Consider the following 16,119-nt stretch of genomic DNA (forward strand, 5'->3'; position numbering starts at 1 on the left):
TAGGTACCACCTACCTACCTCCAGGCTACAGCCTTGCAGCACTCCAAAGCCACCCTATCACTGTGCGGATCCACACCTTCATTGATGTGAATCAGGCCCGCCCTATATACGTTCATAGATGGCACCAAGGATTGAGGTAAATCGACGAAACAGTCAGTTCAATTGCAAAGTCTTTATCTGCACACATCACTCGACTTGACTAGGCATCACTCGACTCGACTAGGGAGCGGAGAGTCTGCAGGAAAGAATGGTAGCAGTATTGTGGCAAACACAAGAGAGGAGTACAGGTGGCAAACAAGCTTGTCACGATGCCTTCCTGGCCCGTGGAGTTCCTGCACCCCTTCATCATTACCATGTTTTCGTAATTCACTGTAAAAATGTAGTAATCAAGTTGATAGCCGCGGAGTCGTGTCAAACCGTCTAGTTTTAGATGTGGCCTTTACATATTCATTTTTTACAAAGGCTACATCCTGAGACTGATCTCAAGTCCATTGATACCCGAGTCTTCGGCTGATCAGTGATAGGTACCTACATAGGTAGGTACATAAGGTAGTAGGGGGCAAGCATTCAGCCGAGAATGCCTGTCTTGGTCTGCCTGTGGTCGACTGAGTACCTGGGTGCTAGGTAGTGAGCAACTAGAGACTACCTACCTAATGACGCATGCACAGAATTATGTCACGCACGCACCCCCCCGGAGGGCACGCGAGTTCCAGTACGCTGAGGAATCAACAAACCGAAGTCGCTGTAGCCTTTTGCATGGATGGCCTCACATTCGACGAGTACTGTAGCACCGCTACATTACACGACATTGGCATCCGCGAGGAGCGGAATACATCCGATCTGCAATATTGCCACACCGACATCCTTTTGGGGGTTCATGTACATACAATGCACAAGACATCGTCGGGAGGAGAGCTAGTGATGACACGCTGTACAGGATTGACGGGCAGGGCAGTACGGGGCTGATCGAATAACAGTACTGCTATAGTCTTAGACGATTAGCTGACTTTGAGCCACGGGCAGAGACACTTGCGTTTATTGGCCTATTTGCAGCAATATCGAGTAAAAATCGTAGTGCTGAATTGTGCTGACTTTCATCAAATCAATCTGATCTCGGCAATGATCATGATTCAGGATTGATGTCAGTCGTATACTGAGGTAATAACTGTTCTTATACGAGTTCACGCGCAGCCGCCAATTTCTGCGCCCTGTCTTCTCATCCATAGTTAGCCTTATCGAGTGAACAGCGGCCCCTGATCTTGAAACTGGCTGACTAAGAGTGGCTCAGCTCGGTATGCGCCACAGCTCATGCAGCGGACGCTCTGTGCACCTGTCACCACAGCGGCCTCTCCACCGTGGAAATAACACTAGCTTCTTCGGGGTGCCTTTTAATTATTCTCCCACTTTGCTGCTGGCTTCCCATCTGCCCCGTCACATCACCAGTCACCACGAAAAGGATTGTTTCTTTTATTCGAGCAGCGCGTGTTTGGTCCGACTTAGCTGGGATCGGTTGTTGAGATTTCTCGGGACCCTTGTCTGCCTGGCTTCCGTTCTTGTTGTATCGTTTCCTTGCGTCTGGCCTCTAAGTTCACCTCTTCGTCTTTCACTCATCTCTGCACGGCCTCACGCCCCCCCCCCCGAACCTTTCGACTTTTCCATTCCGCACCCCTTTCTCCGGAAATTCTGCTTGCTTCAGCTCTTCAAAACTCTTCTCGTTCCTGCATTTACTTCTTCCAGCGCTAGCGATCTGACAAACTCTGCGTTTTCGCGCCTCTCCTTGTCTGTGTTGGGCATTGATATCTCGTCCTGACGCTGGCTGCCCCTCTCCCCCGTCACCGATATTTTAATTAGACGCCCAACTCGGCGGATACTGCACCGTCACACTCTGCCGTTCTTCCAACAGCATCGACTTTAGTCGCTCCTCCATCCCGCTTACGATTTCGAACATCGATCAATAAATATCCATCACCAAAATGACTGACACTTCGGCCCCCCCCGCCTCTGCGCCTTCCCAGAATGGCTCTGGCAATGCCATGGCCCCTCCTCCTCTGCATATTCCTGCCAACAACAATCCTCTCCCCACTGCCATCACCTCTCCTATGGGTGAGAACAGTGGTATCATGTCGCCTACGAGCCCTGGTGGATTCCGACGAGCTGCTCCCGAGCCTAACAAGCGCGCTCTCTACGTCGGTGGTCTTGACCAGCGAGTCACTGAGGACGTCTTGCGCCAGATATTCGAGACCACTGGCCATGTTCAGAATGTCAAGATTATCCCTGACAAGAATGTAAACTATACCATCTCCGCCCTGATACTAGTTGACGCTAACTATTTCACTTACAACAGGCCAAGGGCTTCAATTATGGCTTCGTCGAGTACGACGATCCTGGTGCAGCTGATCGTGCTATGCAGACGCTGAACGGACGCCGAGTTCACCAGTCAGTATGTAAAAGCCAAGACAATCAACGTGTAGCACGGAGCGTCTAACCAGAAGTAGGAAATTCGCGTCAACTGGGCCTATCAGGCCAACAGCTCTGGCAAGGAAGATACATCCGGCCATTTCCACATTTTCGTCGGTGATCTCTCCAACGAAGTCAATGATGATATTCTTACCCAGGCCTTCTCCGCCTTCGGTTCCGTTTCCGAGGCTCGTGTCATGTGGGATATGAAGACGGGCCGCTCCCGTGGCTATGGCTTCGTTGCCTTCCGTGACCGGCCCGAAGCCGAAAAGGCTTTGAGCTCCATGGACGGCGAATGGCTCGGCTCTCGCGCCATCCGTTGCAACTGGGCCAATCAAAAGGGACAGCCATCTATGGCTCAGCAGCAGGCGATGCAGGCTATGGGCCTGACACCCACTACCCCCTTTGGCCACCATCAGTTTCCCACCCATGGTGTTGGTAGCTACGACGTCATTCTGGCACAGACGCCTAACTGGCAGACGACCGTCTATGTTGGCAACTTGACGCCCTATACCACCCCCAACGACGTTGTCCCTCTGTTTCAGAACTTTGGCTTTGTTGTCGAATCTCGCTTCCAGGCGGACCGCGGCTTTGCCTTTATCAAGATGGATACTCACGAGAACGCCTCTATGGCCATCTGCCAAATGAACGGATACAATGTTAATGGACGGCCGCTAAAGTGCAGCGTAAGTAAATAGACAAGGCAGTCTTGTCGTCATTTTTGTTAACATGCAATCAGTGGGGTAAGGACAAGACTCCTAATCAGGGGTTTGATCCTTCCCAGCCTTACAGCCCCCAAAGCGCCCAAGGTCCTGGTTTTCCCGGCTCTTACTATGCTCAGTACGGTGGTGAGTACCCCCGAAACCCAGGTTCACAGTGCAGTGCTGATGCAATATCGTCAGCAGCCCAGTACGGTGGTCAACCAGGAAACTACCCAGCCGCTCAGACAGGCTCTCCTGGTGGCTTCGCTGGATCTCCCATGGGTTACAACGCGCCTCCACAGAGCGCTGGTGGCTACGGCCGTGGTCAGCCTCCCAATGCTGGCCAGTGGACACAGCCTCCTGGTCAGTTTGCGGGCTACCAGTCTTGAAATATAAGTGAAGATACAAAAAGCTTTTAGCGATGCGTCGTGCGGTAAGCAGAATATTGCAATGAGTGCACAGAAACATGGGGGTATAGGTCGTGACGCAATTTTTTCCTGTTGTCTTCCATCTCCCATATCCTATTTTCTCACATTTCCACCCTCGCATAGTCTGCTGTGGGAATCATGATGGCTTTTGGGACATTGAATGCCTTTTCTGTTTTGTTTATTCTCCTCTCTTATTTCTTCATACTCATTCAATCTCTTCGCTTTCTTTGGGAAGCGTGTGTATCTTGGTCTCGTTTTCCCCTCCTCCTTACCTAGCTACCCTCGTCTTCGTCTTGATGTCTTTTTTTTTTAAGTGGCTGCCGCGTAAAGCATCTGCGTCCGAGTCCGCGATTTTCCATTCTCCCTTTTTCAAGTTTCCCGATTAATTGGGATCAAAAGCTGGCGAAAAGTTTTGGTACCTTGTTTTCCTTTCCTTTTACAAGCATCATCTTGTTTTTGATGACGTTCCTGGATACCCTTTAACGAAGTTTGCATGCCAGATGGGATTTTTAATTGATATGCCACAAACAAACATGTCATGGAGTGCATACCGCATGAAGCGATTTTTTGATGGTGGTGAGAGTGGCGGTGGCGGAATTATGCCGTCTTGTAATGCACATGGTGGGTTGCGAATGCTCGAGTCATGGAAGCACTGAGTACGATAGAGTACTTCGGCGGGCTCATTGGCAAAACTAAATACAGTCATCTAACTCTATACACAAAGACTAAAATCTTGGTTTGTTTTTCGCCTTGCGGTGGTTATATCTTGTCCCAGGGTTCGTTGCAAACGAGCTGCCGGAACAAGTCTTGACTTGTTCCGTTCTTGCACAGGTGTCTTGAGGAATCAGAGTGAGTGCCATCTTGAAGATGATTTCTATTTCAAATTCGCGATGACGTGTATGTTGGCTTGCTTCTCTCGTTTCCGTCCTGTTTTGCTCTATTTTTTGCACTTTTTTCTCCTCCGACAGTGTGCTGTGCAAGGTGTTTCGCCTGCTGATAGTCCACAAAGCCATCACGTACGTACACACTGGTGTGATGCCAGCACCATGATGGCGACTTGGTCAGCAACGGCAGAGAGCATATCATCAGGCGTCTGCACACAGGTTTCTTGGCATTTATTGATCAATCATTACAATATGTTTGCTTACAACTTGAGATGATCGGCGGCCTAGGCAACGCCGAAGAGATGCAATGGGCTTCCAACCTCTCTATTGTGGCTTCCAAGACAAGGGCTCTGCTTTTGAAACGGAAACATGCGCGTTTGACATTGATATTTATATTATCCAGTTTGCCCAGGTCGATTGAAACATTTTGGAGCAGTTCTTTCGCAAGTACAACGCCGCGTAAGAAGGTGAAGCCGAAGCAGACGACCCTCTCCATGGCCCCAGTCGTGATTGGGCAGCCATCGGGTTGGTAGCACCATGAGGTCGAACTTTGACAGCCCGCCACATGTTTCCAGGAAGAAGTCGCAGACCAAGACATTGATAGAATGAGATTGTCGCGCTCTTTGCAATGCGATGGCAACAAAAGTTCTAGGTGGCGTGTCCAAGCTACAACCAAGGATCCTTGCGGGGGGATCATTTAGCACCTGATTAGTACGCGGGAGGGGGTTGTTTTCTGACAGTGTCTCCGACAAAGATACTCCGTCTGCATAATTAACGTATTCTTCAGGCCATATTGAGGAGAGTCACACTTTTTAAACATATTTAAAACTTTAACATCATAATTAACAAGTCCAAATTCATCACAAAATGCCTTAAAATATGTATTGACGAAGAATCATCCTCAGGCATGTCAGAAAAAGCCCACTCTCACGTACCTTAGGTACCTAACCTAGTAGTACAGATAGGTATTACCAGAGCAAGCAAGTCGGTTCGGTGGCGCGGGGGGACTTGTCCCAGCGGCGACTTGTTGCCTATGGTGAATGAAAGTGAGAGGAGGTCTGGATGGAAAGGGCTTTCTGTGGTTAGAGACTGCATTGCTTGAGGAGGGCCGTGGGCGGCTGGGCCGAGCCAAGCAGAGCTGCGCCGCTGTGAAAGTAACACAAGACGGGGCATCCACAGGTGCCAGTGGCAGCCACTAAACCTGATGCAGGGCGCGCAAGAGCTCGCTCACTTGTTTATGCACGGACAGACCTGCCTAGCCTTGGACGTGAGAATGAGAGAATGACGCGGGAGAAGACGACAGAAAACAGGTGAATGATTAGTTTAGCGATGTTTGATTTATTTGATCCAACGAGCGTACCTATTGATAGTTATAGACAGGCTCTGCAACGGCGCTGCATGCATCACCACGAACTTATCAAACAGCCCCAAAAAAGGCGCCAAAGCTCCCCAGCCGTCTCCGTCGTAATGAGAAGTGCCATCCTCCTCTCGAGGTACCTCTATCAGCCACTGTCGGCCGCCGGCATCACATGTACCGTGCTCAAACCACCACAACTCACCAACACAACCCCACGCCGCCTTTCGACGCGCGCCATTATACAGCTTTCGCCCCCAGCTTCCCTAACTACCGTCTCTCTCTCTCCAAACCCATCCTCCCAGGCAGGTCCTTGCCGACGGCTTTGCTTTCTTTCTCCAAGCCCGTCTCGTCTTGTCCCTTTCCGCTGCTCAAGCACCGTCCAGCGCTTGTGCCATATTACGCTGCCCACCGGCCCTGTTTTCCTTGCTCGTGTTCCCGGGCGGAAACCTTACCTGTTGCTCGGTGCGTGGCTTTGCTGTCTGGCTGCCTGGGCCCAAAGGTCAGCACAACCGCCAAAGCCCATACATATCACATCATACCACGAATCGGCCCTCGTCCGACCCACAGGAGAGCAGCACCACGTCGAACTCGCGAATGCTTCATTGACCGTCGAATCACGCCTACCGCTTCTGTCGCCGGCCATTGCCCGCCCACCCGAGCCTGAACGATGGATCCCAACTGGCAGCAGTATCACGACCCGGCTGGGGCCTCCTCGCGCCGTCACAATGGCACCGCGCACATGTCTCCGCCTTCTGCTGCCCAGCAGCAGCTCCCGCCACCTGCCGGCTACGCCTACGATCAGTATCATCCCGCCGCCGCCGTCCCCGCCGCTGTTGCTGCTGCTCCTGCCGTCCGCCACGGGAACCCGGCCGTCTCCCCCATGGTCGCTGGCCAGCCTCGCGACGGAAACGGCGACGTTGCCATGCGCGACGCCATCGACTCCCATGCCGGCATCAAGTATGCCATGAGACCTCATCATCAGCCGCACATGTCGGGTGGTCGTGCCGCCGCCCTGCACTCACCTCACGACCAACCCTCGTCGGCCGCTCAGCGCTACTCGCCCATGGAGACGCTTTCGCCAACCTCGCCTTACGGGGCGGCTAAGCAGAGCCAATTTGTAGGCCCTCCATCCCAGACACAGTCTCCTGCTGGTGCCTCTGAATATCCCCAGAGCCCCTACTACGCCGGCCGTCCGCAAAACGCGCAGCTCCCCCCCATGTCACCTTATGGCCCCAGCGGCACTGACGGCTACCCTTCCGCCACGGTCGCTCATCTCGACGGCACTTTCAATTCCAAGTCACCGCAGCGACCCACGGTTCCGACCGTAAAGTGCGTACCCGAGTTTCGCAAGCTGCGCGCAGTCTCGGATCTTCAGCCAAAGAACAACCGCCAACCAGCCTTTCGACGCGCAAACCCTGAAGGTGGCTTTATCAGCGTACGTTACAGCTCCTCGATCATTCTGGTGGGCAATTGCCATGCTAACTCTACTTTTAGCCTCTTCAAGCTCTTACAGCCCACCTCCCCGCAACTTATCGAATCTGCAACCCGAGCTTCAAGTACGAAACGTCACGAAACCCCCGCAGAGTCTTGACGAAGCCCAGCAAGGGCTTAAAGAACGATGGATATGACAATGAAGACAGTGATTACATTCTTTACGTCAATGATATTCTGGGCTCCGAGGAAGCGGGCCACAAGTATGGCTGCTTCCAAATTCACCTTCCAATGTCTCACGTTCCTAACCTCATTATAGGAACCGTTACCTTATACTTGATGTCCTCGGCCAGGGAACCTTTGGGCAGGTAGTAAAATGTCAGAATCTTAAGACCCAAGAAGTCGTCGCTGTTAAGGTCATCAAGAACAGAACGGCCTACTTCAACCAGAGCATGATGGAAGTCTCGGTCCTGGATTTGGTTAGCCACTCTCACTTTCAGTCTCGTCACGAAACTAATTAGCCTTCAGCTCAACACCAAACTCGATAAAAACGACGATCATCACCTTTTGCGACTAAAGGATACTTTCATCCATCGTCAGCATCTTTGCCTCGTCTTTGAACTGCTCAGCGTCAACCTGTACGAACTCATCAAGCAGAATCAATTCCGCGGCCTCAGTACGACTCTTGTCAGAGTCTTTGCCCAGCAGCTGCTCAACGGTCTTGCTCTTCTCAACAAGGCCCGACTTATCCATTGTGACTTGAAGCCCGAAAACATTTTGCTCAAGAATTTGGAGAGCCCAATAATCAAGATTATTGATTTTGGTTCTGCCTGCGACGAACGACAAACGGTCTATACGTATATTCAATCGAGATTCTATCGATGCCCCGAGGTTCTTCTTGGCCTACCATACTCGTCAGCTATCGACATATGGTCTTTGGGCTGCATTCTCGTGGAGCTTTTCCTCGGCCTGCCATTGTTCCCCGGCTCTTCCGAATACAACCAAGTCTCTCGCATTGTGGAGATGCTCGGAAACCCTCCTGGCTGGATGTTGGAAATGGGCAAGCAGTCCGGCGATTTCTTCGAGAAGCGTCAAGACGAGTTTGGTCGCCGTACCTATCAACTGAAGAGCATGGAACAGTATGCGCGAGAACGAAACACCAAGGAACAGCCTAGCAAGAAGTATTTCCAGGCCAGCACACTACCCGAGATCATCAAGTCTTACCCGATGCCGAGAAAGAACATGAAGCAGAGCGAGATCGATCGAGGTCAGTTGAAGTTCGATTTCAATAGTTCGCTTCAAAACTAACGTGAACAGAAATGAATAATCGAATTGCTTTTATCGACTTTGTACGAGGCTTGCTTAGCATCAATCCTCTCGAGCGATGGTCGCCACAGCAGGCCAAGCTACACCCTTTCATTACGCAACAAAAGTTCACCGGTCCTTTTGTGCCGCCGATGAATCTGAAGTCTAGTTCTCTCAACAGATCGCCAGCACCAGGCACGCACCAACAACAGCAAGCCGAGGCCCTCAGTAAACAACGCGCGCAGGCGGCTCAGGCCCAAGCTCAAGCCCAGGCTCAGGCTAACTCGGTTGTGCAAGGATCAGCCTACGCCAACATACCGCCTGGAAATTATGCACAGGCTGGCCATCAGCAAGCCCCGATCTACGGAAATAACCCTATGTATGCCCCAGGACCAGCTACACATGGCAATGTAGCGCCAGCCTATGCTGCGCAAGGGCCCCAGTACAACCCGATGGTCATTCAGCAACCTCCACAACCACAGCAGCTGGCCCCGGGACCTTACGGGAATGTTTCACAGCAAAGCATATATCCTCAAGGAGGCATGCGGACCAACAGACAGCGTGCTTCTACTATGGAGCAGCAGCAGAGCGGTATCCCCGCTGCCATCCAGCGCGTTGCCAGCCACTTGGATCCCACGCAACCGATCCGCTTGCAGCCGAGCCCTGCCTATTACCCTCCACCCGGTGAGATGATGCCCGGTGCCGATAATGCGCCTCGCAGCGGCCGCCGCGGCAGCCGAGCGCAGCAAGGGCGGAGCAATCGCGACTTCATTCGCAACCTAGAGGAAAGAACCTTAGAAGAAGGTTACACCGGCGGCCAGAATCCATGGCACTGAAAAGAACACCGAGGTTAGAATGAGGGGGGTTTCTGCACATGTTTGAACAAGACAAGGGTGGATCTCGAACGTCCCCTGTCATCGAATATTGGATACAAGACAGCCACGACCCCGGGTCTTCCAAGCCGAGATCCGCCCCATATTTGTGCTGTGCGACTCTGCGAGCAACCTGCAAAAGTATTATGGCTTGCGCTCTTTTGCCGGCAGCAAGTGTCAGCTATAGCGCTTCTCAGCAGCAGAGACAAAAGACTAAGTTGATTTACGCATGGCCGTCCGTATATGCGATGACTTCGGAGTCTGCGTCGGTTCTTGCATGATTACTATTCCTCATTTTCTGCTGTTCGACCGATGCAGCTACCAAACCATGAGAAGTGCACACGAAGTCGCTGAGCGACGGCGATAAAGGATAGTATATGTCTGCCTACCCTGTACGATTCTACTGTAGAATCCGTACCTTTTCTTGTGTCTTCACGCTAGTATGATTTTTTGATATGGCAACTTGAGATGTGGTAAAAGGGCTATGGACGCGGAAGCAATTATTGGTTCAGTATGAAGGTGGGGATCGGTTATGGGATGAAGGTACAGGAGATGGATGCAAGCTGGACCCAAAACGGGAGATGATTACCTCGTTTATTTGTGACGGTTGTAAAGTCATTTTCTTTTGTATTTCTGTCAGGCAAAACATGCCGATGATGGGCTCTCATAGCGTATAGCATACTTTCGTCGCAATGGGGAGAGGATAAACGCTTCAGACACCTTTTCTGACTGCCGTATCCGCGCGTGTTAGAAGCTTCAAACGTACAGCACTGTGTGATCATGTGTTGGTCTTTTACATGTGTTGACTGTATAGCTCTGTTGTGCTCTGCTAGATCTCGAATAATGAGTTCTCTTTATCTAAATACAACGCCAATGTTCCATGAAGGTTTTCCGAGAAGAAGAAAAAAAAGATCAAGTCCCATACGCCAATGACAAAAGAAAAGTAACTACATGAATCCCTCACCAGCCATACCTACGCATTCAAAGACGAATAAAGAGCGTAGCTCTACGGCAGTCATGAAGCGATGGCATGCTCACATGCGTCCTCCCCGACGGCCACCGCGGCCGGCACGCCTCCCGCCACCAATCATTCTGTCGCTGAATAGATCACCACTTTGCTTGCTGTTGTGGCTGACAACGCTCTGCATCAAATCGCCACCCGCGAAGCCCATGGTGCCGTCCACGACCTGTTCGTTGCGCTGCTGCCTGCCTCGTTTCGAAAGTCCTTGCTGCTGCTGTCCTGTACTGCTGCCGGCGTGCTGGTAACCGCCGATCTTAGGGTATACTTTGAGAATGCGACCGTCGGCCTATATATAATGACTGTCAGCGTGATGAACAGGAACACCTGCCTGGTCAAATCGGGGGGTGGGGGGGAGCGCACCGTCTTGTCGTTGAACGTGTCGATGACGCGCTCCGCGCCCTCTCTGGATGCAAACACCATCTCCATCATGAGGAATGGCTGCGTTTTGATGACCTCGCAGCGGATCATCTCGCCGCCAATCGGCGTCATGGCGCTCTCGACGTCGGCCGGCGTCGTGCCCGGCGCGAAATTCTGTCCCACAATAGCGTACGGGCCCGCGATGCCGCGGATTGAGATACCATGCTGCTGTTGCGGCGTCGCTGCTGCTGCCGCACGCACATTGACCTGGCTGCGCGCCGCGATGGCCACCTTGTTCCTGCTGCTGTTGTTGTTGTTGCCGTGGCCGAAGTTGTCAATGTCCATGGCGTCGGCGGCGGCGGCGGCCATCTTGGCCTGGCGCGTCGCGGCCCGCTTGGCCTGGCGCGTCGCGGCCCGCTTGGAGATGTTCTGGCCGCCGGGCAGCGTCACGCGCGAGCCGAGGGCTGTAGAAGCCGCGCCGCCGCGGACAGTGTGATGTAGGTCGTGCGTCCATTCGCCGTGGACGTTGCCACTGGGGACGCTGGCCCGACGGCCCGAGGTGATGGCGCGCTGTGGAACCTATACGTTGCTCAGGGTCGCCATTGGTCAGCCAAAGTGCCATCTTATTCTCTTTACCGGAAAAACGCAGACCGGGGGTTCGTCGTACCTTGCGAACGCCTACGCGACTGGCGAGAGACGGACTGGCCGCGGCCTTGAGCTTGGATGGCGCGCTCTGGCGGCGACCCTTGGAAAAGATCTTGCTGGCGAGCGCTTCATTCTTCTTGCGCTCGCGTCCTGTTTCCAAAGCGAAAATTGGTCAGTCAGTGGCCTTTTGGGCGCCCAGGAGTGATTATGGGGATCGGAGGGTGCGCAGTACCGTCTTGAATAATTTTGTCGAATTCCTTGGCAACGGGAGCCATGGTGCGGGCGAGAGACACTGCGTAGCAGCAGAAGTAGGTCGGGAGAAAGTGAAAGCAATTGTTGTCTATCCGGAAAGTAATCTAGCTCGCCTTCGTGGATTTAAACTGCTGTGACGGCGGGTAAGCAAAAGCATTAACTTTTTGTTAGGGGCGTGGCGCGTCTGTCGCACAGCCTTATCTTATCGTGGCGCCGACCCCAAAGTATGACGGGCGGTAGGGGAAAAAAGTTCTAGGGGTCGTCCTGATATACACAATCAACTGCTCATCTCTGAGTCAGCAATTGAACCAGCCCCGTCTCTGCCGGATCGACTGTCCACTTCTTCAATTTATAACTCGACAGTAAAACGCCTTCGTCTATGCGCCTCCCTTAACGCTCTTTCGTCCAACCTCAATGTCCGCTCGTGTGCTTGGTGCCGCGTCCGGCCTGTGCCGGGTCCTGCCCAATGCAGCGGCGCGCGCACCACGAATGATGCAGCCCGCAATCTTCGTGGCAGGACGTCGGTATGGCTCTGCAGACGCAGAGACAATCGCATCCGAGCCTGCTGAGCCATTCGCCGCCAAAAAGAGCGAAAAAGCCTCGATTAGGACAGTGGAGAAGCAGCTCGAATATATCAGCGATCCCTGGGTCTTGGGCAAATACATTGAAGACTTGCTTGCCAAAGAGAAGTTTGACGATGCGCTGAAGATGGTTGAGCTTGCGAGCAAGAAGTTGGTTACAGTAGTATCTTGGAACCATCTCATTGACTGGCTACTGAAGAAGCAGCAAATAAAGAGGGCTGTGGCTACCTTCAATAATGTAAGAAAGGTCTCGATGGTTACATTCTGCCGTTACTTTGCCCAAAGTTCTCTCGCTAATTAATTTATTTCAAATGCAGATGAAGAAGCGCGCACAATTCCCAAACGCCCAGACGTATACCATCATGTTCCGCGGCCTCGCCAAATCAGATCACCCCAAGAACGCCGTCTCCGAAGCCGTCAAGCTCTTCAGCCAGCTTAAAAACGACCGCCGGCTGCAGCCGAACACAATTCATCTCAACGCTGTGCTCAGCGTCTGCGCGCGCGCCTACGACATTGACCAGCTCTTCATCGTCGCTGGCGAGCTGGAGACACTTGGGCTCGCGCCGACCACCGCCACATACGGCGTCATCTTCAACGGCATGCGCCAGTACATGTGGCGCGAGTATAGCGACCTCGATAAGGCGACGAAACGGGCCAACATTGACAAGATGCTTGCCCGTAGCAAGAGCATCTGGGTCGAGGTCCTGGACAAGTGGCAGAACGGCAAGCTCAAGCTCGACGAGGCGCTCGTGTGTACCATGGGCCGCCTACAGCTCCTCTCCAAGGAACGCAAGGAGAAGCTCCGCGTTCTGGACCTCCTCGAGCAAACCATGAACATTCCCAATCTCGTCACCAAAGGTAGCAAGCCCTCTTCTGCCGCCTCCCAGGAATCCTCAGAAGCCGACGTGGTGCTGCACTCCCGCCGACGCGGCGGCTTCGTCGAGCCTGGCCCAAACACGCTGGCGCTCATCCTCACCACACTGCTCACGGCCCGACAGACGAGCGCCGCCGCGCCGTACTGGAATCTGCTCGTGCACGACAGGAAGCTGGTGCCCGACAACGACGATTGGCTGCGCATGATTGGCGTACTCAAAACGTCCAAATCTAGCGCGCAGGCCGCGCAAATTGTTGACACGCTACCCGTAACGGGCATCGACGTCCAGGCACGCTCGTTTGGTATCGCCATGGAGGCCTGCGTCCGCGACAATATCAATCCGAACGTCATGACGCACGCGACGCGCATCTTGCACAGCATGCAGGCTCGGCTCGCCCCGACACCAGACATGCACACCATGCGCCTCTACCTCCGCGTTGCGCTCGTCAGTCACGCCGCCTTCCGCGGACGCGCCAGCACCGGCGATCAGGTCGGCGCCAAGGCCGCGTACGGGCGGCAAATCGCGACCGCCCTCGCCGAGCTCTGGTACCCCTACATCGAGCTCTACAACAGGTACTTCAAGAGCGAGGACGTCGCGGCCATTTCATCCGGAAGCGACAAACAAGCTGCGACCTTGCTCTACAATAATCAAAAAGAGGTCATTGCTCTCGGCCGCATGATGGTCGGCGCCTTTTCCAAGGTCGTCGAGGAGAAAATGCTGCCGGGCAACAACAACCGCGACATGATCATCGCCTCGGCCAAGATCAACAAGGGCGTCCACGCCTTCTTCGCTGACATTGAGCTGCGCCATCCCCGGCTCAATCCCAAGGCGACGGCGGCGCGCGCGAGGAGCGCCGCGGCGGCAGCGGCGGCGCCGGCGGAGCAGGGATCGCCGAGAGAAGAGGGTCTCGAGACGGAGCTGAAGTCACCGTTTGTGATAGACATGCCGGAGCTTGACGACAAGGTTGGCGGCAACGCCAAGCACAGGAGCAGGACGCGCCAGGGCGGTGACTTTGTGTGGAACACGAAGAGAGTGAGCGGGGGAAAAGACGCGCGGAATGAGCAGTGTGAGCGAAATGAGGATGGGCCGTTGATTGACAGATGGGTGTCTCCTTCTCTCGGCAAGATTGAGGCAGTCACGCAAGATCGGGCGCATGATGAGGACTTTGTCTCCATCAAGCCTGTGCGCGAAGACACGGAAGCCGACGCAGGCTCGCTTCCAGCAGACAAAGCAAAGAATTCTAAAACGGATCGCGCCGTTGAAAGCGATGGATCTCTTTGGGCCACTCTCATGGAACAGAGAAGGTGACTATAATAAGCAGAATGGGTTGTCTGAGATCGAGGCCATGTACTATTACAAAATGTATAAAAAGCATACATAAAGAAGCGGCTAATAAATGCATCTGTATATGAATCTATCTAACCGCCCATTGTCACGCATCCGTTTAGTGCTATAGGGACTACTTAAGGATATACCAATCAATTCCTCTATCGCATCGTCATTATCGCAACAGGGGAAAGACCAGTACCGGTGCTACCGCATGATGACACCGAAGTCCAGTAGCTCTCGCCTGCGCATTTAATATACCGCAAGGCTTGGTCTCTCATTGCCGGCATTATCACTGCTTACAGTCGACAGTAGACTATTCTCATTGTCGGTATCCTCGGACCGCTGGCGATATGACTGGATAAATCTCGAATTGGAATCTACCGATACTTCGTCTTGCTCTTGAGTGCCATCTGAGTGATGGGTATTCTCAGGTGGCTGTTCCATACGTCGAAACTTGCTTACGAGAGCAGCCACAGAAGGTGCTGAAGAGTTTCTTCCTCGTGTAGCTTCTGTTGGCCGCGGGCCATATTCTGGATCTGCCTCGGAAACTGCACTAGCCTTGGTCGCGGCACAGAATAGATCGCATGACGTGCTTTGTGATAGAGCAGACGCGCTGTCAGCCTCTTTCAAGTGCAGGGTATCCTCGTCAATTGACTCGAGTGCTGAGGCAGCTTCAGCGTGACCAACAGGAGGCTTGTCTTGACACTTGACATCGGGTTCCACCTGAGCATCATTGGACTCGGTATCGTCAGAACGGGAGTCGCTTTTCTTCAAGCTGGCATCAGTGGATTTGCCTGTAACCTTCGCAATGTAGGTATTGCTTTGAGATCTAGGGGTGGCGGCGGACTGACTTGTCGACTCTTTTGCATCATCTACAGTCTCCATGATGGCGAGATTATCGGTTTCAGATTCGTTGGGTTCAGCATCGATTTTCTGGGAACCGTGGAAAGGAGATGCACTATCGTCATCTTTCTGTTTCGGATCGTCGTCGAGTGTCGTAGATGCTTTCACAGTTTTCTCTTGGGACTTCAGTGCAGTCCAGAGCTCGCCAATGATTGGCCGAGCATTGGATGTGCCACCATAAATTGGTACCATACATCTAGGTTTCGGAAGATTCTTCTCGAGAACTGCAACAGAGTTTATGGTAGAGGTTGAATTAACCAATGTTTTGGTGGAATCTCCATATTTGGTATTGATATCATTGACGGCTTTCTCAAGCCCATCACGGAAGGTAGATGATCTTTGCCAACCATTCAGCGCAAAATCAGGTAGAGCATCAAGCCTTGGAGGGGCGGAAGATACAGAAGGAAGAGGTGCACTTTCATAGGCCATGTAAGCAGAGCGCTCAGGGACGGGAACCGGAAGGGAGTAGCGGTTTTGAAATGCTTTTTGGCACAGCATGGATTGAGAGCCTGGGGATGCTGCGGCTGGCGTGTTTGTAACGGCTCGGTCAGGGTCGCGGGCATCTGGATCCGAATCCTTTGCCATCTTCTCTCGCGAATATTTAATTTTGATGCTGTGAACAAGCTCCCCGAGACTTTTTCGACGGCGAAACTGGCGGATAGGAACTGATGCGCGCAGTCAGTATTTTGTGAGAATAGCAGCGTAGATGGAATGCTGACCA

General features: G+C 52.9%; 5 protein-coding genes across 5 annotated transcripts; 3 read left to right on the plus strand and 2 right to left on the minus strand.

The window, feature by feature from the left end:
* Positions 1–1,973: 1,973 nt before the first annotated feature.
* Positions 1,974–3,547, plus strand: BBA_08101 (RNA recognition domain-containing protein; the record flags this gene model as incomplete). Its single annotated transcript, XM_008603198.1, has 4 exons — positions 1,974–2,285; positions 2,345–2,440; positions 2,496–3,143; positions 3,197–3,547. 4 exons carry the CDS (start codon positions 1,974–1,976, stop codon positions 3,545–3,547), a joined length of 1,407 nt encoding a protein of 468 aa, XP_008601420.1.
* A 2,947-nt stretch (positions 3,548–6,494) lies between these two features.
* Positions 6,495–9,399, plus strand: BBA_08102 (kinase domain containing protein; the record flags this gene model as incomplete). The annotated part of the gene is made up of 5 exons (XM_008603199.1): positions 6,495–7,262; positions 7,322–7,521; positions 7,578–7,737; positions 7,787–8,525; positions 8,576–9,399. The coding sequence occupies 5 exons, from the start codon at positions 6,495–6,497 to the stop codon at positions 9,397–9,399; spliced, it is 2,691 nt and encodes an 896-aa protein (XP_008601421.1).
* Positions 9,400–10,469: 1,070 nt separating this feature from the next.
* BBA_08103 (RNA-binding protein, rrm type) lies at positions 10,470–11,733 on the minus strand (the record flags this gene model as incomplete). Its single annotated transcript, XM_008603200.1, has 4 exons — positions 10,470–10,742; positions 10,817–11,392; positions 11,481–11,608; positions 11,691–11,733. The coding sequence occupies 4 exons, from the start codon at positions 11,731–11,733 to the stop codon at positions 10,470–10,472; spliced, it is 1,020 nt and encodes a 339-aa protein (XP_008601422.1).
* A 391-nt stretch (positions 11,734–12,124) lies between these two features.
* Positions 12,125–14,474, plus strand: BBA_08104 (pentatricopeptide repeat domain-containing protein; the record flags this gene model as incomplete). Its single annotated transcript, XM_008603201.1, has 2 exons — positions 12,125–12,529; positions 12,609–14,474. The coding sequence occupies 2 exons, from the start codon at positions 12,125–12,127 to the stop codon at positions 14,472–14,474; spliced, it is 2,271 nt and encodes a 756-aa protein (XP_008601423.1).
* A 270-nt stretch (positions 14,475–14,744) lies between these two features.
* Positions 14,745–15,983, minus strand: BBA_08105 (uncharacterized protein; the record flags this gene model as incomplete). The annotated part of the gene is made up of 1 exon (XM_008603202.1): positions 14,745–15,983. One exon carries the CDS (start codon positions 15,981–15,983, stop codon positions 14,745–14,747), a length of 1,239 nt encoding a protein of 412 aa, XP_008601424.1.
* Between the last annotated feature and the right edge of the window lie 136 nt (positions 15,984–16,119).

The sequence above is a fragment of the Beauveria bassiana genome (assembly GCF_000280675.1).
Source record: "Beauveria bassiana ARSEF 2860 unplaced genomic scaffold BBA_S00031, whole genome shotgun sequence".
Classification (NCBI taxonomy): Eukaryota; Fungi; Ascomycota; class Sordariomycetes; order Hypocreales; family Cordycipitaceae; genus Beauveria; species Beauveria bassiana.